We start from the raw sequence: 26,699 nt of genomic DNA on the forward strand, positions 1-26,699 counted from the left end.
GGTGTGTGTATGTGCGCATCCATGCGATTCTCTCGCAGCTTCTCACAGTGCAGAGGACAAGGTTGAGAGGGACGCAGTGCCGGTGAAGCAACAGGCGACTGCAGCACCCGTTTCGGAAAACACAGCCCACCATGCAGCCGCCGAGCAGGTGATCGCCTACCCATCTCGCCTCATCTACTACCTAAACGAGGACTCTGAGAGTGCCTACCATGACCTGGACACGCGGGCCAGGAGCCAAACCACAGAGGGTCAGGTAGGCAAACACAGAGCCGAGTCAGATGATATTTTGTCACCATCAGCAGATCAACTCACCGCATGCTGCTTTATCAGCCCATCTCACAAGCTTGCAGTCCTGTTTTCCGAGCACATAAATAGCAGCCTAAAGTCAAGCTGTGTGGTGCTGAAGAAAGCTGCACCCTAGCAGAACCACCATCTGTCAGTCGTTCACCACATCTGTTTGCGTTGTCCAGTGGGGATTGGATAGCTAACTTATCTGCAGTTTTTTTTTTTTTCATGGTCAGAAATAGGACTGCAGTCCAGTTCTCTCCGTCAATGTATCAGCTAGGCTTACGGTATGCCGATGATCTTGAACTGCGTGCGCAAGTATGTTTTCAAAGCTGTAAAAGCAAAGTGTCATGTACAAAACTTGTTTCATTTCGGATGTCGACCCAGTGACACGAGCCATTGTATTCCGAAAGGGACAATGACTTGCTTCTTTGTTTTTTTAATTTTTTTTTAATGGTGAGGGAGAATTCTAAATGGGAATTTATTCCCGCTCGAAAGTATCCACACCGTTTGTTCTGTATGGCTCATTATTGCACTTCCAAGTATTTGAGAAAGGTCAAGCTATGTTTCAAACTCAAAGGGCTCTAATTTCTTGCCCAGCACCAGTCTAGCGCAAAGTGCACTCTAACTGTGCACATGGATGGCGTTTTCTTTCTTTCGGTGTTTTCATCGACGAGCAAAGGTAGAAAGGAGCGCGGAGTGTGTAAAAATACTAAAAACAACGCAGTCTTGAATTGTGGCGATTTAGTGTTAAACTGTCGCCAGTTCCATTTTTCAAATTAATTTTTTTTTTTTTTTTTTGCACATGGCTAAAACGGTGTCCGCGGGCACATTTGGGCATCTGGTATGACTGGCCCCTCCCCAACTACATAGGAACTTGAGCACCTTTGTTCACATCAGTGGATATGCCGCACAATTGTGAGTTTCTTCAGTATTATGGTGAGGCCCATTACAGTTAGCTAGCTATGCCTACGCCCAGAAAATAAATCCTCCCTGGGCGCCAAAACTAACAGAAGACCTCAATGTTGTTGTTTAAATTCCTAAGCAAGTTGGTAACATTGTGAATGAGCCTCCTGCCCTCCCGCTAGCTGAGGGGCCCCTGAGGCCCGTTAGCTTCCAAGCTAGCTCTTGGCTCGCCCCTCTTATCACGGCATGGAAAGCCCTGGGATGTACTTCACTCACCGGAGTCTTGTAGGTGTTTTTGCGACTCAAGTGTGTCAGGATGTGGCGGCATAAAAAAGTTTCTCGACGACATAGCATCCATTTTTCAATGGGGTGTGGTTGCGGACAATCAGCTGACATGTACACTAACTGACTGAGAGTGAAGAAAATTGCTTGAATTGTTTTTTTTAATTTGTTTTTGATTTTGAACCCGTATTTTATGTATTTGGTGATTTTTTTTTTTCTTTAATCGTTCAAATTTGGCATGGTTGTTCACAACACTTCTCTGTGGTGTGTCAGATTTAAAAGACATTTATTTTCACTTTACAAGGACTTTAAACTCAAGTACGTATAGTGATGTACAGGGAAACTTGCCTGTTGAGCACAACATTAAACATTTATTCATTGTAAAGGCAAATTTTTGAAAAACACTTGGCAGTCATGGTCATAAACGTGTGTTATATAAGTCAACGACTGCAATATGAATGTGTTAAATGATGAGGGCGTAATAAAAGTTGCACCTTGAATAAATTTATTTTACATGAACGTGATTTAAATGAATCTTTTCACTTGTGTTGTTAGCCACGAAAGCATTAAATCATGGTGACATGCAAGAAAATCAGCTAGCTCGTCGTTGGCTAACATTAGCAATTGACCCCATTGCACCTGCTCTTGCGCCTCACCCTGCTTACTGCTCATTCTGCTTTTGCTGAGCCAGGTGGCTCAACATCACATCGTGTCGAGCTACTAAGCCACTGAAATACTCCAATATCATTGGATACTCGATTAGGGCACACGGGAGTCTTTTTCTTTTAGTGTTTATTGGTGGTTGGTGGACATTTTAGAGTCTTCTGGCTCGACTTAATGCTTTGACGCCGGTTGAACTGAGCTCAAGTGAGATCTATGATGGTTGTAACTCATGCGACTTTTGAGGCTGATCGTTCACAGAAAATGTTGATTGAATTCCAAATCGAATGAACATTTTAGAGGTGACTATTTGAAACAGCGGAATTTAGAAATGACTTAATAGTTTTTTTCTCCCCCGACAGGCGATCCACCTTGCTCAGGTCAGCTTCCAACTAGAAGCTTTCAGCACCCGATTTGTTCTGGATCTCACCCTGAACAAGTAAGTCCTTTTTTTTTTTTATTCCACGTACATTTACCCTTCACCAACAATGTAATACAATACAATATATATCTTTCTTTAAATAGTTCTTTCAATAGTCTGAATTCATGCCGCACAACATTTTGCTTCCAAGCCGTGTTTGCACATCCCTGCTAACACACAGACAAACAAATACTGTACCTCAATGCCAGTAAAAGCAAAACAAAATCCTCGCCATTGTGGTTGTTAGTCATAACAAATTTTCAGACTGTGGTTAGCCCTTTGGGGTGAGCATGTCTCCCGTAACTGCATCAGCCCCTGAGGTTGGTTGGTTAGTCGCTGTGCCGTTGTCATACTGTATTTCTGTCCGCACCGCGGCGAAAGAGCTGAGCTACTGGTTATACTGAGTTGACCCCGGCGTACGAATGCATCGCTAGCTGTTTGACGAAGGAACATTTCCACAAAACGGGAAATCCGTGGAGTGCGAACCTCCTGAGCGATCCTAATTTGGATCGGCACCAAATTGCACACCACCACATATGCGCAGCCTGTGCACACCTGAATGATTCACGCATTCCGCGCTGAAAACTGAAATTAAACAGTGCCCCCCCCACACTTAATTTGGTGAAAATCCGCTTAGTCGTTTTTGCATAATCTTTCTAACAAAGGAACAAATCCTTAGCAGTGATACAAAACAATTAAAATGTCAGGCTGTGAAATGCGCATGGTGAGTAAAACTTTTATTTTGATGAATGGAGCAGCATTTGTCAGGGGTAATGGATGATATTTCTCCGAGGTAGACTACCCGCCAAACTGTAGAAAATTATTATATATATTTTTTTTAACATCTGGCAGGCTCCAGAGAAAGACAAAGTGTCCTGCAATGTTATTTGTGAAAGATCAGGTCTTTAATGAGCTTTCAATTGGCTCGATTGAAATTGAGCATGGAGACATTCTGCAGATCACTGTCGCGTTTGGAGACACGAGGCTCCGGACACCCGACGATATTGATTTCGTTCCTTCACTGAGTAGCCGGTCTACATATGTGAGAGCTTAATGTGCATGTGTACAAAGGATTTTGAAACGCTAATTGAATCCCTTGGCTCCTAATGTGATTTAAAGCTGGGTTCTATCATCAAGTATGGTAATTTCATACAGACTTCATGGTTGAGCGGCGTCAGATAGCAAGGCTGGCACACTCGACGGATTTGTAACCCGTTCCAAATCACAGAGGAAGTGGTGGTGGTTTATTTTAACACCAGCAAATAATTGCCATCCCACGAGGCAGGCGAAGTGTGCTTCTCTTGCAGCTGTGCCAATAACGGAGAGTTTTGCGGAAATGTTGCATTGTTGTTGACAACGGGGACACTGCTAAGGTGGGGGAAAAAAAAAAAAAATGTTCACACCTTTTGCAGGAGCATCCGTTTTGGATGCAGTGTTTCTGAATTCACACGTTTTTTAAATGATCGCTCTCCATTATAGAAAGAGACACGATCAGACATTATCGGTGACAGATTGTCGTCTGATAGGTGTGACATCTGCTAGCTTGCAGGATGTCAGGGACGACATTCATCTTGTACATTCAGACAGCGAAAGAACAGCCTGACCTTGATCTCCAAGATGTCTGCGTGTGGGTTATCGTTAAGATGCTCACGTCAGCTTTTTTTTTTTTGGCTTGCTTGCGCATGAGAGAAAGAGAAGTTTGAATTCTGCTCGGTGTTAATGCTGCGACAGTCTCCGCTTACCGCTGAATTCACCTGAGAGTGTCAACTGAAAGCATTTCCTAATAATTACATATTATCACAACGACTGTATTTTGGACAGCTCATTTAGCTCACGGGAGAGGGAAAAATAGTACAAACGCTTCTCGGTGCGATGCTGTGTGAGTACTGTACACAACAATGCAAATTGCGGCCGCTACGATAAACACATTGTTTGGGTACTATTGCACTTGGTAAAGTTCAATGGGCAAGCGCTGTTCGTAGTCGACTTTCTCGCTCATGGAGGATGATGTGAAACAATAAAGAATGCACGGATGGCACTATTTTGGTCACCATTACAAATACATCTACATTTAGTGTAATTGTGAGTTGTATGCTTAATTATCTGTTTTTTTTTTTTTTATATGTCTCCCAAATATATCTTTACATAAAACCGGTCCATGGTGTAATAAAGATTGGGCTGTGCTAAAAAAAATATCAATGATGTCATCAATTAAAAAAAAAAAAACTTTCAGTGCATTATAAGTGACGACAGAAACTCTGTAGTTGTCTAACCCTGAGTCCACCACACTGGCCGCAGCAATTTTTAGGCCGGTGTGACCACCCAGCATGCAAGCTCAGTTTATCTTTAATACTGACTCTTCTGAATTTATTTTCTTCGCATTTGCCCTAATTACCCGTTTGGTTAGACTTAAAGTACTTCATAATACTTGATGCTTACTTGGATTTATGACATGTCGCATCTATGTCTGGCAGCGCTGTTGACGGTGGTTTAGTGGTTTGCACATCTGCCTCACAGTTGAGGTTTTGGCTTCAAATTCAGGCTCACGTCCTCCTGTGTGGTGTTTGGATATTCTCCTTGTGCTTGTGTGGGTTTTCTCCACATATTCTGGCTTACTCTCACGCTCTGAAAACAAACAAGTATGTTAGGTACATTCAAGTTGGCAATTGTTAGTGATTTGTTCCTATTTATTTATTTATTTATTTATTTACAAACCTTAATAGTTTTTTAAAAATCGCTGATAGACATTCAATATGCTTTTTTTCACGGGAAATATCCAAAATATGAGTAGTTTTAAGTTGTAATTTCACCAATCACCACTAGATGGCAGACATGTCTTGTTTGCACATACACTGTGTCTTATAGTGCCCTATACTACGTGAGTCGACCTAATATATATATTTTTTTTGCAATTTGGAATGATATGGATGTCAAACAGTACCTCATTATATGAACATTTTGAGTGAGTTGATTTGAAATGTACAAAATAAATTCTTGCACTTAATGCTGGTTTCTTGTTCAGCAGTTTTGTGCTGTCCTTGAATGGCACGTATTTGTCACAGATGCACTCATTTTGTCCATATTTAAAATTGCATTTTTGTCATACACCGCCCCCCACCCCACCACCAGAAGCACTGATGAAAATTTGTGCACCCTCCAACATTCATCCCTGCTTCAAATAGTTGATCAGTGTGAATAGTTGTCATTGTCAGCTGGGATAGGCTACACCTCAGCCATTACCCCAACAAGGATAAGCGCGATAAAAATTGGATTTATGGATTATGAAAGTATTTTATCGCACTTGGTACCACCTCGAATGTACGGTATGTCACATTGCATCCCTGTCTTTTTATTTTATTTACGTATCATCTGAACATTTAGAAACAGTCAATGTCATTAGGACGCATTTGGAGATTTTTCTTTGTGTCGACAGCTGCTTGTGATAGTTTTTATAAAAGCAGAATCTCGATGAAGCTCTCTCATCCCATTGCAAGTGTACATCATGTTCTGGCTGGTATCAAACGGAGTGTATGTGGAAGAATGGGACACAATGTTCGAATAATTGAGGCATCTCCAGATTATTTCCATGTGATGAGGTGGGCATGACGATCAGGCGTGACAGTGCTCGGTGTCACTTCAGGTGTCCGAGTCGATTTCTGTCCGCACATCAGAATCTCCTGCGGCGTTTCTTTCTTCCCCGTTTGCCGCGGCTGCTGCAATGTGGCTCTCCTGTGCACGCCTCACGCGTGAGTTCAACAAAAGCACCCTTCAGGATGCTCACATTCCGGCGGCTCGCCTGTATGAGCGCTTCAATGGCGCCCGCCAACCCATGCGCACGCACGCACGCCATTACTCCTTGGCGTGGCCCACTCTCCGCTCCGTGCCTTGTGTGTCACGCTAAAAATAGCGCCTCGCTTAGGAGTCGCTCTCACGCCTTGAGCCTCCTCGCGTAATCGTGCGCTTCTTGCTGGCATGCTCCAGAGCATCACTCACAAATGTCACGGCGCCGCGAGTGTGTCACAGGACCAAATCTGCTCGGTAATCCGTTTGTTCCGCAACGCCGCTACCTTCTCTGGGAGGAGAGGAGGATTTTTTTTTTCTTCCATTTGTGAGGTGACTCAAGGGAGGAGGAAAAAAACTGCTTTGTTGCAGAAATTGCACTCTCACGGAAGTCAGCATACAGATTGAATGTATGTGCTGGTAATGTGCACGGACAGCGGGGTCTTTACAGGATGTTTTTGTTCAAGGTGAAGATGATACCCCACAACCATCCACCATGTTCCTTTGTAGGTGTCATGTTGAGCATTTTGGTATCCTCATCCATCCATCCAATTTCTGCACTGCTTATTGGGTTATTATTGGGTTGCACATGAGACGAAGCGTATCCCAGTTGACTTCAGGCAAAGGTGGACCACATCCTGGATTGGGTGCCAATTAATCTCAGGGCATTTATAGGGACAGATGACCATTCAAATTTACATTCAAATTATCACCTAGTAGAAATGAGACCTCAACTAGTGAGTTCATGTTAAAATGTTGTACCTCTAAATACTATACTCCAATCCAAACCTCTCTGAATATGTTAACAAAAAAAAACATCCATCCAATTTTTTTTCACCTCTTTTGCAGCACAGCAAATTGTGAAGGTATTTCTGGGGATGTGGCTAGTGAGTGTACCTTTGACTTTTTTAAACAGTGACTCAGTGGTTTTGAGTTGTTTGAAGGTCAACTAAAGCGGTGCTAACAGTGACTTCCACCCACACGAGTGAGCCACAAAAAACCCAATAAAGACAGTCTGCGTGCAATCCGACGCATCGTCACTTCCTTCCAACTTTTTTGTCTTCGCAGTGACCTGCTGTCTTCAGATTATGTCGAGATCCATTACGAGGGGGATAAGCCTGTCCCATCAAAGGTAACGGATGGATGGTTGGATGTGTTGAAGTGAATGGATGAATGGTTGGAAATTGCCGCGTCAATGACCGCTTCCAAGAACCAGTCCAATCCATATTTATTGAGAGAACATTTAAACAGGGTTGACCAAAGTGTTGTGCAATTCAATGCCAAAGGTGAAAAAGTGATTTAAAAAAAAATGACTGGGGGGGGCCGTTTGTTCTGCATTGTGGGAGGCACTACAGTAAGGGCTAACTAGCTAATTAGATCCAATTCAATATTCCGCCTTTACAAAGATAATCATGCTCACTTTTAGCTGACCCGAGAGGGGCATTACTTTAACAACGTGTTTGTTATCATGGTGGTAGTTTGCACCGCATCATCATGTTGTTTATACGCCTTGCATGTTGCGAAGTTAAGTCAGCAAAAATATTCAAAACACATCCGCACATGAGGCGGTGCAGTTCTGCACCACCGCAAACTCGGCTTGGGTTGAATGCACGGAACTCGAGTCACCCTCCATTGTGCACGGGTCACATAAATGATCTTTACCTTTCATATTTTTTCCCTCATCGTTGTCTCCTTCAAAGCTGAACGCTAATGTGTCTGTAATAGCAGAATGTGTAATAGAGCTCTTATGTCGGATTTTATTAGATTGTGCAAGTGGTCCAAATGTTGTGGCTAGTTGGTGTATACACCTCCGTATACATGAGACAAGTGAGCAAGTGAGGCAGGTGGTAGAATAAGGGCTGTTTGCAGCTGCTGATTCAGGCTGCATGGGGTGCGTGTACTGTAGCTGAATCAGCAGGCTTTCGACACCCCCACCCCCGACGTTCCCGCAGCCTCCTCTACTGGATCTCTGCTCACGTGACGAGGGAGGGGAAGCACTCTGCAGTGTCGGTGCAGTGTTAGATGGATGGGGAGGGAGAGAGGGAGAGAGAGAGAGAGAGAGAGAGAGAGAGAGAGAGAGAGAGAGAGAGAGAGAGTCGTCCACTCACCCCGTGCCTTGACAGCTGAGTCACAGATAACACAAAGACCTACTTTGCAATGTATTCACGATCCCTATTAAATACAGAGGGGCCGCACCATATACATCAGCGTTCGCAAGACACTCCATTTCAAGTTCGGAGACTTCCAACTCATGTTATTTCCAAAAAAAAAAAGAAAAAAAGAAAGGAAAAGCAAAATCAAGCAAATCCACACATATATGCTCTGATGCGCGTAGTAGTGTGACAACGGTGGCAAGTGGTCTATATTTACAATCCAAATTTCAATATTTGTTCCATGAAATAGTCCCAAGGTATTCACAGCAGTCTATTCTCTTCCTTTCATAGCCTTTCTCTTGGCTGCACTGCTTGTTCCATTTTATTTTATTTTTTTGTCCAACCAGAATTTAGCCTCAGTGTGCACCCATGTCAAACTAATACACCCAGAGCCTTAAGAATCAGTAGAGCTGGCCTCTATCCTTTAAATTATATGAGCTATGCGACTGTTTCTTGAAATAATCAGAATTCAACTTCATCCTCCTGGGCCGGAGGGCTGACCGTCAATGACGTCCGCATTTTCCCGCCTTCTGATTTGTTTGTTGGAGCAAAACGTGTTTCCAGCCACCCGCAACGAGCCAAACATCTGTCTGAAACTCCGCACATTCCAACTCTTAATAATCAGTAATCTCCGTGAATATGCTGTTTTTGATTTTGACTTTTGTGTGTTTTTCTGCTGTGACTGCATCTTTCTCCCTTAGGGCGGTGAGCACTGTTACTACCACGGGCAGGTGAGAGGCAACGGTGGCTCCCGTGTGGCCTTATCTACCTGCAACGGGCTGCAGTAAGTGAACAGAATTGTGTGCGCAGCGATGAGGGACTCATACGCGCATTTCTCGGCTCCTTTTCTAATATTGACTCAGTTATCGAGCTGTCTCTCTCTCTCTCCCTTTTCAGCGGGATGTTTGACGATGGAGCCCATGTGTATGTAATTCAGCCTCTCCAACAGACTCATTCAATCGTAAGTTAGCGGCTAAGTATGGATCTCATTTTTTTCCCCTTCGCTACAGGGTGTCCGGAAAGCCGCTGTACACTTTTACAAATTTTTCTTTCAGTTGTCATTCGGTCAGACGTGAGGCCATTAGCGTTGGACAGCTCAGCCTTTGTAGCTTTTTGTGAGCGTATTATTCCCTGGCCCGCGGATCGCCGACATTTGGAAGAGTGTTGCAAAACTGCTGCGTGGCATGAAACTTTTCGTTTTTGTTGCCGTCCCACCGCTTCAACGCAGAGTGCAATTTAGGCTATTCCCGGCAAGTTCTTGACAAGCCGTGCAGCACAAGGCCGTCGACTGCCACCGCTGATGACAACACCAAACTCCCCCTAGAGCAGGCGCGAAGGTGCGCCCTGGTTCCTGCGGATGATAAAAAAACGAGTGGTGCTATCACGACTGTTCACCTTTGATCCTTAATCCTCACCATATTCAAATGTGTTCTTTCGTGATTCTGTAGAAATACTTTTTTTCCCCCATAATCCCGATGAACCATATCATGCCTGCTGTATACAGTACTGTTAACGATGTAAAAATGAATACTGTGAAAATGGTCAACAACAAAGCTAGCGGTACCCTAAGGCCGCAACCCTGCCTCGACACTTTGCTTCATGTTTCGCACTCACAACGATAATGTTTTACTTTCTGATTTCATCACGGGAAAATACGTCTTGTCAGGCGTTATGTCCAATCAATACCACTCTAATGTCTCATGACCCATTTCGCATAACTTACACTTGAGCTGCCCGGGCGTCAACCAGTGAATGTACCATGTTTATCTAAGGATTCTAAAATGGATGTCAGCAATGATCATAAACATGTTTGACAGTTTCCTGGCCCAGGGTCAGTGGCCTTCCCTTTCTCTGTCGTCATTTAGTGAACAAATATAACATATTTGAGGATGCTACAAGATTAGAATGTGACTGTAGGAAAGGGTGGAGGGCAGAAGGGCATGGAATGTTGAGGTTGAGGAACAGAAGGTGAGGAATCAGGGGAGCACCAGGCCATCTCCCTGAACCGAACCCCGGGGCTTCCTGTGATAAAAAGAGAGGAAGCAGGAAACAAAAAAAGACGGCGATCGTCGGAGAAGTGACAGTCGCCAAGGTGACAGGGAATAGACACACCTCAAAAGGGGGACGCCACAGCTTCAGACCATGATTAATGCTGATCATTTAGTCTTTGAAAAATTCTCCAAAAATCCACTGTGTCTCTTCCCGCTGAATGTTTTAGCTTTGAGGAATACATCACCCAGCCCTTAACATTTCTCAACTCAACGGACAAAATGTCTGCTCTAAAACATGTCTAACGGAGTCTCGCTGTCATTGGTATGACACTAATTTGAAGTGATCATACTGTATCTTGCGTGATCAATTCCGAGGTTGTGTTCCTTTTTTCATATGCAAGATATATATATTTTTTCAAGTCGTGAAGGGTTTCCGCAATAAACACCTTCCATGGATCTTCCTCTCAGTGGCTGTTTGTGCTCTCTAACCCCTCAGGACACAGCTGGCAGGCCTCACCAGCTCCGAAGAACTGCCTTGTTTCAGTGGAAAAATGAGTCACAGCAACTGGGTAAAGATTTACACCGTCAAACATCATCCTCAAAAAAAAAAAAAAGTCCTTTCTTGAAGGGCCTCCACCCCATTCTGTCACGCATTTCTTCTCCATATTCTGTGGCTGCAATGTAGCTTACATACAAGCAGGGGCGCTAGTGAGCAAACGTCCAATGACCAAGCTGAAAAATACAAAAATAAGCACTTTTTTTTTTTTTTAAAGAGTACGCTACTTAACTTGTGTACCGAATGTTTTGGCCATACCTGCCCACCATGTGTGCTGACGCTGACCTTGTGCGTGTTGTTTACACTCGTAGCGGAGGAGGAGGAGGAGAAGCTCTTCTCGGAGCTGGATGAACTCTCCTGGCTGATGCGCCGGAAAAAGCGAGCCGTGAGTGTCTGATCTCATCTCTCTTGAAGAGACACCACAAACTTGCTTTCACCCGCCCGTCAATTGTTATGTAATGATGTCAAGCGTTGACATAGTTTTGCCTGGACTCCAAAGCATTTCACACAAGGGCTCTGCAGTAAAAGCGGGAAAAAGCCCACAGTTGACTTCTGATTAATCTGCTCCGTTTATGTGACAGATAAGTGTATTTGAGGAGATGAAATACTTGGAGATCATGATTGTCAGTGACCACAGTATGGTAAGTCCTTTTATCGCTACGTTTCTATCAACGAATCTGCAACTTTGACTTCTTATTCCTCTTGCCGTGTTTTCGATACGTTTCTATCAACGGATCTGCAACTTTGACTTCTTATTCCTCTTGCCGTGTCCCTGCAGTACAAACGACACAAAACCAAGCAGCACACCCGGAATTTTGCCAAGTCTGTGGTCAATCTGGTGGACGCTGTGAGTAAGATCTTCCCCCTTTTCGACCGGACCTGTTTTTTTTCGTGGTTGTGTTTGTTGCTCAGTCAGTTGGACCAAAATTTTAAGTCCAGAATGACTCACTCAAGTAACACTAAGGTGGAACCATTGGCTGAGTGAGCTTCTCACCAGAGTTCTCCCTTTAGTGTGATTCGTCTTCAAAATGATTTTATCAATATTAGAGTAGTCCCTCGTAGGAATCCCGTGCAAGCATTTTAACAGCTGTTATGGTTTGGCTTGATGAATTACTTTACGTTTCTGCTATGTGGTTTTGAAGGCCACTTAGAGTGTCACAGAAACTGAACATTGTCAACAAACTGCAATGGTTTGGCATTTTCCGACGGGGCTGAATCGGTGTTCCCCGGCCTTGACTGAGCCAAGGCACATCTTAAAAATGAAAAAAAATAAAATAAAATAAATGAATAGATAGTTCACATACGGAAAAATTGAAGTTGTCTCAATTTACTCACAGTTTTTCTTGCTAAGTGTCAGTGTGAAATCTGGGCCTGTTTATTTCTTCCTGGCACTGTACGTCGCTGACATAGAGAGATGAACACAGATGGATAGATTATTTCTATTAAGTAAATGATCATTTTCAGACCAGTGAATTGAAATTTGAGAATTCCCCATGACACCACCTGACGGTCTCTCACGGTACACTTGTGCAGTGATTCCCAACAGGCCGAGAGAGACCGTCCAGGGCCTCCAAGGAATTGACTCCGTTTCACCTGATTTGCTGCCATTCATAGAACAGAATAATGGCGTTTTGTTCAACTCAAGTAAACTGAGACGAGATCATAAACATTTCAGCAGTGATACTTTTTGACATTTTTAGTTTGGTGGATTGCTTTGAGATTTTAAATGTAAAGTGGGTGATCAATAAATGTTGGAAAACGCTGCACTGACAGTACAAAATAAATCAATTAAATTTTTTTTCCCCATTGTTGCATTAAAGGTATTATTATTATTATTATTATTATTATTATTATTATTATTATTATTATGGAAGCCGTTGATGGTGTAGTGCACTTGCCTGACCTCTGCGCAGGCAGCATGGGATCGGTTCCCACTCAGTGACGGGTGTGGATGTGGGCGTGAATGGTCGTTTGTCTTTTTATGTGCCCTGTGACTGACTGGTGACCAGTTCAGGGTGCAGTCTGCCTTCTACCCATAGTCAACTGGGACAGGCTCCAGCAATTCCTTGCTACCTTCTTCAGTAGTGTGGCTTGTTTGTAAATGATTCCTTTCTTTTGCAGTTGACACTCCCAACTTTTTGAAGATGTAGTGCCCCCTCTTGGTATGAATTGTAAACTACTTGATGAATCAATAGCTTGTTCCTTCGCCCTCTACCGTCACCATTTTTCTCCAGGGGAATGACTGACGGAGTACAGCTATAAAATGGATGGCCATGAAGTCACATCCATTATAGGCCATACATCCAAGTGTACATTGAACTTTGTTCAATACTCATCCCTATACTTCTTACATGTGCTACCGGAAGCCCATCTCAGGTGACATTTGGTGAGAAGCAAGGTAGACTGACCTGCGCCTGCGCCTGCTGCTTCTGGCAGGTCTTCAAAGAGCAGCTGCGAACTCGTGTGGTGCTGGTTGCTTTGGAGATCTGGACAGACAAAGATCAGATTCCGGTCAGCGTGAGGCCGTTGGAAATGCTACGTGATTTTTCCAAGTACCGCCAGCAGAGCATCAAGCACCACGCAGACGCAGTGCACCTCTTCTCGTAAGTTCCGAAAAGCACACTTTGACACCCGTGTGATAGTGCCCCTCCACATCTTTTTTTTTTTTTTTGTCTTACAGAAATGTGACCTTTCATTACCGCAGAAGTAGCGCAGCCTACTTTGGAGGCATGTGCTCTGTGAGCCGGGGGGTTGGCGTCAATGAGGTCAGATTCACTGTGCACTTAATGTCCTCTGTCACGCGGGTAGAGGATCACACGGTCAGTTGGTGTGACCGACCCTCTGCTGCTCTCACAGTACGGCAGCACCTGGTCCATGGCGGGCTCTTTAGCCCAGAGCCTGGCTCAGAATCTGGGCATCCAGTGGGACCCCGCATCCAAGAGAAGTATACATTTTATTTGATGTTTCTTACGTGAGCCAGAGAGGGCAGGCTCCAATGCTTACCCAAATCGTCAGACAAAATATCGGGATGGCAGCGGTTTGGTTAGGCAAACAGCGGTTTGAGGTTTTCAGATAGCCGCCTCGGAAACTGCACTTCCAGTTTCGCTATTTCCAGTCAAGAGGTTTGCGGTGTAACCGGAGTAATCTGGGGCTATCGTTGTTGTTGAAAAAAAAAAGCCATTTTTAGTGATTTAACTGCTGGAAGTACTCAGCAGATGTATTAAAAGCTCCATAAATCAACCTAATCCACATGGTTGCTGAATTTTGGTTTGTTTTTGACCTGTTCAGTTTCACAAAACCGTAAAGGTCATCTTCTGAAAAGTATACCATAAGTGCGTCTGTGAATTGTATTTGAAGCAAGACATGAAACAAGCTGCTGCCCTACACGACTGCTAGCTCAAAAATACTACACAAATCAAATATTTATAGTTTCCCAAATTATGAGATATCTGGCCATCACGTTAGGGACACACCTGCACCGTGTGAAGTGAACTAATACTGGATTAGGCAGCTGTTTCTTGCAGCTAACAAAAATATTAGGGACCGTCTCGCAGTTAGAATACTGTCCTCGAAAGTGCTTCCATAATAATAAGTAAATTATAAACATGCAATTTAGCAATTTTTTTCAAGAGCTTTTGTATTGGCTCTCATTGAATTGTGGCGAATATAACGAGTCAATGTCAATTTTGATGTAAAGTTTCAGAAGAGATTCTGTATGCAATTTCATTGTTGTTTTTGTCCTAAAGAGAGACGCTATCGTTAATCATTGTAATTTAGCTACAGGTACTGTATTTAAAAAAAAGAAGAAAAAAAAAAAGGTCAGAATAGAAAGTCCTGGAATATTTTATTCCTGTTTCTGTGCCCTTTCCTGTCTTGCAGAGGAATGCGGTTGCACTGACTCGTGGACCGGCTGCATCATGGAGGACACTGGGTAATGTCCAGCATTTATCCCATATTGGCTGGCGTCCCACCGGGCTGTAAAGTTGCAGGGAGTTAGAAATGAGACTGGGAATGTCTGGTACTTCAGATGAATTCACATAACTCAGCAAAAAAAATGTGGAGAAAAATGAAGGCAACTTGACTCTGGCTGCTGTTTGATCTATTGTGTCAAAGTATAAATTGAAGACACCAATAAATCAGCCATTTAATCACTCGTCACACGAAAGAACAAGAGAGTCGCGCGCACACACACACACACACACACACACACACACACACACACACACACACACACACACACACACACACACACACAGTTCTTCCAGATGTACTTGACAGATGTCTGCAACCTCCCCTCCACAGTGTCCAACACCCACGGAGATTCTCCAAATGCAGCATCTCAGACTACAAGGACTTCCTGTTGAAAGGTGGAGGCTCGTGTCTGTTTAATAGGCCCACAAAGGTTTGATGCTCACCACTCGGCACGGCTATGAACACATTGAAATCACGAAATGTCACTCTTGATGCTTGCACCGAACCTTTCATGCCCACTTGATGTATTTTGGCAGTTGTTGGAGCCCACCGAGTGCGGGAATGGATTTGTGGAAGTGGGAGAGGAGTGCGACTGCGGTGCGAGAGCTGTGAGTTTTGTCTACCCCCCCTCCCCCACCCTAGGATGTCACAAGTGTTTGCAGTCCATGTGTATGTTCAGTTAGCCGCAGCGCCGTTTCTATATTCAGGAGTGCTACAAGGGATGCTGCAAAAAGTGTTCGCTGGCCAACGGGGCGCACTGCAGCGACGGCCCCTGCTGCAATACCACGTGCCTGGTAACAGCTTGACGAAACGCACCGTGTTTCCACGAGCCATATTCAGGGACGCTTCTCCAGATATGCTCATACGCTTCCTTTTCGCTTGTTTTCTTGCCATTGCCAGTTCTTCCCGCGAGGTTACAGTTGCCGCTATGCTGTGAATGACTGCGATATCTCAGAGACCTGCTCCGGGGACTCTGGACAGGTGTTGTTATATCGCACTATGACGCCATTCAATCTGTTGTGTGAAAGCAGAGACGAAATTCACGGCGAAAGCAACTTTATTTATTTAATATACAGCGGTGCCTTGAGATACGAGCTGCCCGAATCATGAAATGTTCAAAATACAAGAAATCGATCAGTTAGTTTATTTATTTTTGCTTTGGCTTGGTAGCAGCTCATTTCATAATAAGCAGAGGTTTAGCAACAATTTATCAAAGAGGCAACGAGCTGTTTCGTGCTACTCTTGGTTGAAGTTTACTGTCAAGCTAAACATAAAACAAAGAGAACTACGCGTGTTTTCAAAACCACCACAAACCTTTTGGAAATTTGGGGAAAAAAAACGAATGCTAACAAACAATGCAAAATGCCATTGACATGCTAATGGTTAGCATTGATCGTAGCGGTTTTAGAAGCAATGGCTCGAACAGTGGAATCATTACTGAGTCACTTACAGTAGTAGTAATAGTAGAAGTACTATTCTTATTGGTTTTATGATGTGCAAAATGTTAAATTTACATTGACAACTGTTGACAAAGGTTTTTTTTTTTTTTTAGCTTCTCTGTGCGGCCTGGTATCACACCAGTAGTTGGCGGACTGCTGCTTTCGAACATTGAAAAGCAGCGATGGCGTAATGATGTCACGGCCCGGTAGCAGACAATCAAATTTCTCTGATAAATGGGCTCTATGTTTATATAGCACTTTTACTGCCTTTCGCCACTGAACACGTTCGGCAATGTCACCTCATTGACCCAGTGATTAATGGACTATGTTTTAATGGAAGGCAAGTTAACAGCTCGCGCACACTCTATGTGATGGAATGCAATTATGGCACGAGGTTATGGAGAGACTTGAGGGTGAGGGGGACAGTGAAGTCGATGAAGTACAGTGGTAATGGTGTGATGTCATCCCAAGGCTGCCCCAGAGCCACTTGTGCACTCGAGGGGGCAAACGTGTGCGCCACATTTGGTTTTTGAAATGGTTAGGTGGACTCTGTCGTTCATAAATGAAGTATGAAAAAAAGTGAAATATGTAAGATTTAATATTGTGTAAAATACTGTGGTACTTGAGATATGAGTGACCTGACTTGAGTTTTCTTTTTTTCCAAGACAAGAGCGGTCATTCGACTGATTTTTTTTTTTTTTTTGACTTTGACTTGTGTCTTCTTATTTAAGATTACAAAAACAAAAACTCAAAAGCAGTTCTGTACTTTGGCAAATATTCAACAATTCTTCAAATAAAAGGCTTCAACACGCACACACTTAGCTGGTCTAGCTTCTAGTCAGCTATCTTAACTCTAATTCAAACACATAATGGGAAAGGAAAAACATATAAAACCTTTTTAGTCACTGATATTTGAATACAGACAATCCAGCAGCGCATTTAAATATTTAACATAACAGTACTCACAGTCACACAATATATTCTTTATCCTCTGCCAGGAGACGAGCCGTCTATACTGTACAGACATATCTACTTGTCTGGCTTATACTGCCCCCAAGTGGCTAAGGCAGGCAGCAGCCACAGTTGCCATTCAACTGATGCGGTGTGACAAAAACAGTTTTATTACATTTATGTCTATTTAATTCTCATTACTGTATGCTTTAAAAAAATTATAACGTTATTTAACAAATTGAACTCGCACCTCAAGGCACCAACGGAATTTGCTGAAAAAAGTTAAATAATAATCCTAAATAATATGTTTTCATGATTAATCTTTCATCCATGAACCAACCAATTCTTTCTAATTAAATCCCATTTTATAAATAAAAAAAGGTCGAGTTAAATGCCACATTAATGTACACCGTAAATTGGATTTTTCATTGACACACTGTAGTAGTATTTTGTGGCATTTGGGCTCGGAAATCACTCCGCATTCACAATGTATTTTGAAACGATTTAATCTATCAATTCCATTTTGTAGTTGCCTTTCTTTTGTTTATTGCATATTTCAGACGCATGTTTTGCCTCTTCACAGTGCCCTCCCAACCTTCATAAACAAGACGGATACCTCTGCCAGGTGAACCAGGTAGGGATAAGAATCGAGACGATAACAGTCGAATAAGCAGCGCCGGCACCATGCGACGGATGCCTCTCATTCGCTTTCCCATCCGAAAGGGCCGCTGCTACAGTGGAGAGTGTAAGACCCGAGAGAACCAGTGCAGATACATCTGGGGGCCAAGTAAGAAGAATAGAGCGCACAAAAAGAAGTTGGGTTGCTGTTCAGTACACGGAGCCCCACCTACTCTGGCTCTTTTGTCTCATCAGAGGCTGGAGGCTCAGAGAAGTTCTGCTACGAGAAGTTAAACACCGAGGGTACCGAGAAGGGAAACTGCGGAAGGGATGGCGACAAATGGATCCAGTGCAGCAAGCAGTGAGTACCAAATGGGAAATGCTCCTCCAAAATAATTTCCACATATTGTGACTTGAAATTTGCAACCCTAGAGCTTCCAGGTGAAAAAGTACCTTCCAAAGCTTTTCAAATTTCCTGCAAGATATGATTTTTCAGACAAACAGGAGTGGTGAAATTGTTACTTTTTCGGTTGAGCTGCAGCTTGTCAGCATTGATTGAGCTTTTACTCGACTGGGATGTATATGGCAGTAGCATTCAGCTGCAACTTTGGAATGATCAGATTCGGTGATAGTTTTTCTCGCTGACCTCTTCTCAGCGTTTGTGTTTTTCCATTCTAGAGGGAGTGAGGCCATGCCAAGTTTGAAGTGAAAAAAAAAGCAATTATGCAGCAACTTGTGGTTATCACACTTCAATTTGCAAGAGAACTATTAGTCCGTCGTGACTGATGAGTCTCGCAAACAGCAGTCAAATTGGAGGTCTCGAGATGATTTAACTGAGAGGGTGGATGAATATTAATCAGAACTTCCTCTCTACTTCCACAGCGATGTCTTCTGTGGTTATCTCTTGTGCACCAACATCGGGCGCAACCCTCGCATTGGAACAATGAAAGGAGACATCACCCCCACCTCTTTTAACCATCAAGGCAGGCTGATAGACTGCAGGTAAACTCGTTGTTTCCGGTCAGATGAAATCTATCAAATCCACAGGACTGCAACAATGCCCGCTGTCCTTTTCTCGCAGCGGTGGACACGTTCTTTTGGACGATGAGACCGATTTAGGCTACGTGGATGACGGGAGTCCTTGCGGGCCGTCAATGATGTGCCTTGACCACAAGTGTCTGTCCATCCAGTCGCTCAACATTAGCACCTGCCCCACTGGACCAAATGGACAAGTGTGCTCTGCTCACGGGGTGAGTCCTGCTGCGTAACGACTCCCAAAGTAAACACAATGCTCTGAATGGCATGCTAATAGGAAACGTGATGTCATAACTGGGGTCATAAACGCACGACCCGCCAAGTGTATTATTTCCACAATGCAGCGGTGACTTCAGATACGAGTATCCACAGGACTGCAACAATGCCCGCTGTCCTTTTCTCGCAGCGGTGGACACGTTCTTTTGGACGATGAGACCGATTTAGGCTACGTGGATGACGGGAGTCCTTGCGGGCCGTCAATGATGTGCCTTGACCACAAGTGTCTGTCCATCCAGTCGCTCAACATTAGCACCTGCCCCACTGGACCAAATGGACAAGTGTGCTCTGCTCACGGGGTGAGTCCTGCTGCGTAACGACTCCCAAAGTAAACACAATGCTCTGAATGGCATGCTAATAGGAAACGTGATGTCATAACTGGGGTCATAAACGCCCGACCCGCCAAGTGTATTATTTCCACAATGCAGCGGTGACTTCAGATACGAGTGACCCGACTCGCAAATTTTTCGAGAATTTTAAAATGTATGTTACATTCTGGCGGCCCGGTAGTCCAGTGGTTAGCACGTCAACTTCACAGTGCAGAGGTGCAGGGTTCGATTCTAGCTCCGGTCTTCCTGTGCGGAGTTTGCATGTTCTCCCCATGCCTGCGTGGGTTTTCTGCGGGTACTCCAGTTTCCTCCGACATTCCAAAAACATGCCTGGCAGGCTGATTGAACACTCTAAATTGTCCCTAGTGGGTCAACTGGTTAACATGTCCGCCTCACAGTGCAGAGGTGCAGCGTTCGATTTAGGCTGCGGCCTTTCTCCGGGTGTTCCGGTTTCCTCCCACATTCCAAAAACATGCCTGCCAGGCTGATTGAACACTCTAAATTGTCCCGAGGTGTGAATGTGAGCACGAATGGTTGTTTGTCTCCGTGTGCTCTGCGATTGGCTGGCAACCACTTCAGGGTGTCCTCCACCTGCTGCCCGATGATGGCTGGGATAGGTTCCGGCACCCCCCCGCGACCCTTGTGGGGATAAAGCGACTCGGAAAATGGATGGATGGATGAATGGACATTCTATTGAACTACATGATATGCACATTTTTACGGGATAACAAAAATGCATCACAGCAAACCACATGGCTTTGATCTTTTCTCTTATTGGTCGGAAGAATGTCAACTGGAGGAATCCAGCCCAACGAAATGACCAAATGGTGCGGGTGGAGTGGGAAGGCACCCGCAAAAAAATTTCATTTGCCCCTTTTGTGTCACCGACTTGATTGTCCACATGCTGCTGTGCATTTGTATGCTTCGTACAGGTGTGCAACAACGAAGCCACATGCACCTGTGACACCACGTGGGCGGGGACAGACTGTAGTATGCCTGACCCTCCGAAAATCCCTGAGACCACTCCAACTCAAGGGCCCAAGGGTTAGTTTTCACCTCTTTCTTCCAAAACATGCCGCTTTATTTGCAACGCGTATTAGTATCGGTTTCTCCGCCGTGTTCCGACGTCATTGCTGAAGATCGCGATTCTCAGTTTGGTACGCGGGTTTCGAACAGCTGTTTGTGTTTAAACAGTGAGGTACAATTTTTATTTAGCTTTTATGCGCAATACATTTTAAGTTATTCTATTTAAGAACATTGTTTTTCGTTCTATTCAAGCGCAGTGCAAATGTATAATGTTTCAGCAGGTTACAATCATGTTAAACATTGGCACTATCGGTTGGAATCCTCGCATACCCCAAAAAATTTTATGGTGGACGTACACCCACCCGAGAATGCATTACGATCATTGATTAAAATGGTCAGACACATCCAAGTCTATGCTCACTGCGACCTTCCCTAAACTTTTTTCCAAAGGTCTTTGAGCCATGAATGATTCTATAAATACAGTAAAATGATAAGATGACAAAGCAGTTTAATTGGTGGAAAATATTATCTTTGTGGCTGACGAGTTCCTTCTGCACCAAAGCATTACAGCAATCCATTTGGACATATTGAAACACATCCAAGTGAAGTATTTTGACTCAATATTGATGTTAAAAAAAAAAAAAAAAAAATGGACATCCGAGGTTTCCACCCGACATCCTCTGCCCGCGTTTTGGGAACCTCAACCTCGTTTCCGATGATCTCTTCGGCCGACTCTACGACTGTATTTTCATTTTGATCGTGATGGTGGAACAAAGTTCTTTTTTCAGTGGTGTAAAAAAGTAAGAGATCGATCTCTGTGTTAAACGTGAACAGCTACTAGAAACCGTTTTTTATCCATAGAACAGGATTTGGATTTGTTTACTCGATTCGTTGCAGAAGAGGACTTTGACCACAGTAGTTTGAAGTGTTGGGGGTGTTTAGGTGGGGCCGGCGGGCGCCGCTTGAGCAGAAGCCTGCCGTTTGTCTTTTTTTGCCAGGGTGGTAACCATGCTCCTTTTCCCTCCACACAGTGAGCGTGGCCACTAACAGGCTGATAGGGGCAGTAGCAGGGACCATTCTGGCCCTGGGGGTGATTTTTGGAGGCACAGGGTGGGGAATAGAGTAAGCATCCTGAACCCTTTCACAGCTCTTCCTCTCATAGTGGTGCCTCAGTGTGCGGGCGGTTTCGTGAGCCGGCCTGAGCCCGTGTGTGCGTCCCGGTGGCTTTGTGTCTTCTTGTGTGTTGGTGATGACCATATAATCATGTCTAATTGTTTTCAGTGTCGTGTGATTGATTGATTGATTGATTGATTGATGGAACCCTCCCCTCCCGGTGGCCCTCTCCCTTCCCTCCCGCTTCCTGGTGTTCCCCATTTACAATGGCCTCTTCTCCGTCTGCCTCTTCTTCTTCTTCTTCCTCTTCTTCTTAGTCGTCATGTGGTTGCTCCTGTGATCCTCTCCTTTCTGGGGCATGTGGGGCATTTAGATGGACAACTGTCCGCAACCAGAAGAACTGTCCACTTACTGACCTGGCCTTTCTGTGTGTTGAACCCGAAAACTATTCTCTGCATTCACTGCAGGCCACACAGAGAGATAACACCCATCAATCTGTTGAGTCAAACATTTGATGGGTGCTCAACCTTCCCAAGCAGGCCACTGACCATCACACCGTGTAAACATTAGAATGGGGCCGGAGAGCATGCGAGACGTTGCAATCGTGTGGAATCGTCTAGAGTTCCGTGTTATTGCTACAGCCAGCTAGCATAGATATTCATGTGTTTTCCCCCCCACCCCACCCCATAACCCTTTGCAGGTCCTAGTGCCACCAATCTAATAATAGGCTCCATCGCCGGAGCGATCCTTGTGGCTGCCATAGTGCTGGGGGGGACTGGATGGGGTTTTAAGTAAGCAAACATGCCGCATGCCTCTCCTTGCTCGACCTCCAGCATCCCCCGCTGCTTTTAGACGCCAGGGTTTGAGTTCCTGCTGCAGAATATGCACACCCGACTACATATGACGCCGAGCATCCTTTCCTTTCCTGGAATGCTGCGTTTCGTGTTAACGTGTGACGAGAGCGCATAGAGGACGTTCAAGGACGGGCGAGCTCCGCACGCAGCCGGTCTGCGGATCTGTAGCAGAACCTCAAACTGAATCGGGCAGATCGGGCCGAGCTCGGTGCTTGACATGCATGCCAAGACGATAGTTTTAAAAAGCATCAGAGGTGTATTGTTGTTCTTTTAAGATAAATGGAGAGTAGTCAGCCAGTGCGTTAGCACGAATTAGTGTGGTGTGGGTGTGATTCGTCTTTCTCTTGATGTTTTTTTTTTTGACATATTTATAAAAACAAAACAATAAGTTAAAACAATAAAAACAAGCTTGAGACTGACAGTCTCAAGCTTTGTTGAAATCCGAGGAATAAAAATATGTTTTAAGGCAGGTTTTGGAATTTTAAATTTATTTATTATTTAATACAATAAATATAAGTATGTGTATATAAATATACAAATATACATATGCATGTATGTGTGTGTGCAATTTTCAACAATATACAGTATATATACAGTATATGTAAAATTGTATATGCAAAAAAAGAAAATAAATTAGTTTTTTAATAAATTACATATATTTTTAATATATGTACATACATTATTTTTTTTCCACCAAATATTTTTATTTCATTATTTGGAAAAAACATCAATGCACCAATTATTTCATGAAGTAAAGAAATAAAAATATTTAGAAAACAATAAATTAATTTTCAGTTCAACAATTTGAGAGGAAGAAACTGCTCCATTACTGCAAAAAATAGTATTCAACTCTGAATCTTGCACTTACAAGATAAAGAATAAAAACAAAGAATAAAGAGTAGAACAGAGATGCATATTTTAACTCCCCCTCCCCCCCAAAAAATAAAAATAAATAATTCTTCATCCACATTTACTGGAAGAAGTGTGGCAAGAGAAATGCAACAAAATAAAGACAATAGACTGTTGGCAATTAATTTATATTATATTTGATGGCGCAAATATTAGAATTTAAATATAAATTTAAACGTATGTCAGTGTTTCTGATGGTGTTCATCCCAGTTGAGAACCGTGATCCATAGCGCAGTATCGACATCGTGCCCTACCTTTTGGGGCTTCGGACAGGTTACTGTCCCTTTCCGCAATCATTTATAGCTTAATCCTGCCACTCTGTACTCATCACATTCTTGGCAGGGGTGAGAAAAAAAATATTTCTGCATGTTCAATCGGGTTCCGAAAAGGTCAAACTGTAGAGCAGGTAAGACCTGCAGCCCACCCCCTACGCGTCCCCCCCAAGCCCTTCCTTTTCACCGGCCGCCATTGCTGCCTGCTTCACGGTATACACACACGGCGCATTGCACTGCATGACACCGAGCACAGCGGTAGTTGGGCCTCAACGGGCCTTCTATTGGATCAGGTGCATGACACGATGAGTGCTAAGAGCCCCCACAACAAGCCACAGTACGGGGAGGTTGCGCATCACTCCTGTTGTCCTCTTTGTTGGTGTGCCTTTGTTGTGGTAGTTGCCGACACCGCTGCTCCTGCTTCTGTTGTTGATGTCTTTCCCCCCCACCCCACCTTCTGTAGATTAATGGGAATTTATTGTATGTCAGCTTCCCTTTCACGACTGGTAATAAGCAATCATCAACTGCCGTCTGCATGCACCCTCCAGTTGACTGCGAGGAGCCAACGGGGGTTTGTTTGCATTCACAAACCTTCAAAAGTTTTAGTGCATTTTGCCAACAAGTCGGAATTTGTGAAACACCAATTCAGCATCATAGAGTGCGGCTAAAAAAGGGTTTGTGAAAGTCAACGCCTCTCTGGGTCTTGTCGCAGTCGAGCTGCACCGGCCAACATGGAGCAGCCTTTCCCTGACTTCTGTCTCCATTTTGTATTTTGATCTGATTTTAGTCCTCTGCAGCTGTTTGGCAGATGTAATTTCACATTCTCTGATTTTTTTTTTAACCTATCCTCCGTTCTTCACTAAAAACTCACCTATTTGCTGTTTTTGAGGCCAGGCCAAAGCCATGCTTTGAAGTGATTTATTTAGTCAGGCCGTAGCCTTGTCTGATCGAAAAACAGTGCTTGCTTGTAGATGCTGCTGGAAGGTAGCAAAGCCCTGCTTTTCTATTGGACAGCGCTGCGGATTGTCTTCAGCTCCTCCCCTCGCTTCAACATACGAGGTATGTCAGAAAGGTTCCAGAACTGGTGTCACAAAAGCTACATTTCAGACTGACTTATAAAAAAATATATATCATAAGAGTTGGGCCTGGAAATTTTGTGGCTCCTTTACAATGACAACATGCCCACTTTCCAAAGCTCTCAGGGTGTCATTAAGAAATTTATCACGTTTTTGACCCTGGTCCTGAAAGTATTCTGACCCACCTCATAGTTCCTTAACACCAAGATGCCACAAGATGGCCCCAAAGCATCACTTTTATACAAGGATTTGGCCTCGGCACGAAAATGGGTGTTTTTAGCAAATAACAGAAGACAGGTTTCCCGATTTGTGAAAATGCAAAGGAACACAAGTTCAAAGTTATTCACTAATATTAGATAACCGAGACAGATGAGTGAGGCTGCACGTCCATGTTGCACCGGTCGCATCACAGATGTGAAGTTGGTGAATGTTAACACGTGTTTCTTGTCTCCTTGCAAGAAATGTGAAGAAGCGGCGATACGACCCCAACGCCACAGCCATTTAACGCTGAAGGGCGGACGCCAATCGCAGACGGACTCCTCCAAGGCTTCCTTAGTCGGCCAACCAGACAGCTGGACTGCACTTATTGCTGCTGACTTTTGGCATTAGATTTACTTGAATATTACATAATATACTTAAAAATAAAACAGATGGTGGACATTGGAACCAATTCCATCGTAGTGACATTAGACGCGTGCAACCTTTTAGCCTTTTCCACACCACTCATCACACGCAAGCCTGATCTCAAGATTGACAGAGCTCCTCGACCGCCCTCCGTTTTCAAGTGCCGGTGCGCAGGTGCTCGGACACCTGGCATGAGTCTCCGCGCGTCCGGCGCTGCTTGCTGGCCCTCTGGCATGAAGAGCACCTCTCCACGGGCTCTGCATGGCTACGTAAGCTGTGAATATTCAGCCAAAACACATCCTTCCAAAGAGAAAGGAAAGCAAAATGCGGGGAGAGAAAGCCTCATTCAAACGGAGACGAACATGACAGCAGACTGCATGTGAGCTCATCCAGTGAATGGTGTCAAAAATTCCACATAAGTGCAGTATTTCAGCTTTGGAATTATTTTCCCACTGAGTTTTTTTGTTTGTTTTTTTACATTAGCATGTTTTATAGCAGGCTTTTGAAACACTAATAGGGAGAACTTGGGGCCAAAAACGTAACCTCCCGAGCCTCGCCGTTTGGCGTCCAAGAGAAGCATGTCCGAGATCAAGTGTGGTCCCGTCGCAGTGTTGACGTTGAAGGAAAAGCCAAAGAAGCAATCACCATTGAACATATGGATGTTGCACACGGAGCACTTTGCCCTCTGTCGTGTCCAGCCAGGGCTCACCCATCCACCGCACCCATCCACCACATCTGGCTTAGCCTTTTACTCTCATAGACTCTCAGTAGGAATCAAGTCGACAGGAAACGCTGCATGCAATCACTGTATAGTGGGCTTATAATAATTCTATATGGGAGTTCCCCAGGATCTCTAAGAAAATACGCTTCAAAAAGATAAGGTGCATGTCAACAACGAAACATTTAACTTTTATTTACTATGCAAAGGAGAGATATTGCACAAAAATGGGGGAGCGACGTGGAATTTGAAAAACCTTCCGCTAATCATCATTTTCTCAATTTGGCCGCTCTCTCATCTTGTTTCATTTTGCTTCAAAAGAGCAAAAACAGCGGATTCATATTTACTATGACGAATAATCAGAAGAGAGCACTCCCGTCTGTGTGTGTGTGTGTGTGTGTGTGTGTGTGTGTGTGTGTGTGTGTGTGTGTGTGTGTGTGTGTGTGTCACATC

The 26,699-nt window shown here is 44.0% G+C and overlaps 1 protein-coding gene and 1 long non-coding RNA gene across 5 annotated transcripts in view; one reads left to right on the top strand and one right to left on the bottom strand.

The window, feature by feature from the left end:
* adam23b (ADAM metallopeptidase domain 23b) overlaps positions 1-26,392 on the top strand; it is a 36,736-nt gene extending 10,344 nt beyond the window's left edge. Inside the window, exons 4-28 of one of the 4 annotated variants that reach the window (XM_019895502.1) lie at positions 39-253; positions 2,496-2,572; positions 7,403-7,466; positions 9,189-9,271; positions 9,385-9,448; positions 10,975-11,047; positions 11,346-11,419; positions 11,616-11,675; positions 11,813-11,881; positions 13,471-13,637; positions 13,715-13,799; positions 13,891-13,978; positions 14,914-14,965; positions 15,337-15,436; positions 15,543-15,614; positions 15,714-15,800; positions 15,907-15,987; positions 17,980-18,030; positions 18,120-18,183; positions 18,270-18,375; positions 18,897-19,016; positions 19,096-19,264; positions 20,587-20,698; positions 21,712-21,802; positions 25,364-26,392. In XM_019895502.1, the coding sequence (XP_019751061.1) occupies positions 39-253; positions 2,496-2,572; positions 7,403-7,466; positions 9,189-9,271; positions 9,385-9,448; positions 10,975-11,047; positions 11,346-11,419; positions 11,616-11,675; positions 11,813-11,881; positions 13,471-13,637; positions 13,715-13,799; positions 13,891-13,978; positions 14,914-14,965; positions 15,337-15,436; positions 15,543-15,614; positions 15,714-15,800; positions 15,907-15,987; positions 17,980-18,030; positions 18,120-18,183; positions 18,270-18,375; positions 18,897-19,016; positions 19,096-19,264; positions 20,587-20,698; positions 21,712-21,802; positions 25,364-25,409 (2,270 nt within the window). In that variant the 3' untranslated portion in view covers positions 25,410-26,392. Of the gene's footprint in view, positions 1-38; positions 254-2,495; positions 2,573-7,402; positions 7,467-9,188; positions 9,272-9,384; positions 9,449-10,974; positions 11,048-11,345; positions 11,420-11,615; positions 11,676-11,812; positions 11,882-13,470; positions 13,638-13,714; positions 13,800-13,890; positions 13,979-14,913; positions 14,966-15,336; positions 15,437-15,542; positions 15,615-15,713; positions 15,801-15,906; positions 15,988-17,979; positions 18,031-18,119; positions 18,184-18,269; positions 18,376-18,896; positions 19,017-19,095; positions 19,265-20,586; positions 20,699-21,711; positions 21,803-22,493; positions 22,585-25,363 lie in introns of those variants that run through there. The other 3 variants (XM_019895501.1, XM_019895503.1, XM_019895504.1) reach the window with 3 other exon arrangements.
* LOC109531290 (uncharacterized) lies at positions 9,487-11,384 on the bottom strand. Its single transcript, XR_002171145.1, has 4 exons — positions 11,293-11,384; positions 11,173-11,210; positions 10,925-11,075; positions 9,487-10,509 (listed from the first exon to the last, which is right to left on the bottom strand). It is a non-coding gene; the product is annotated as an uncharacterized LOC109531290 (long non-coding RNA).
* Positions 26,393-26,699: the final 307 nt, after the last annotated feature.

The sequence above is a fragment of the Hippocampus comes genome, unplaced genomic scaffold (genome assembly GCF_001891065.2).
Source record: "Hippocampus comes isolate QL1 unplaced genomic scaffold, H_comes_QL1_v1.1 scaffold237, whole genome shotgun sequence".
NCBI classification, from domain to species: Eukaryota; Metazoa; Chordata; class Actinopteri; order Syngnathiformes; family Syngnathidae; genus Hippocampus; species Hippocampus comes.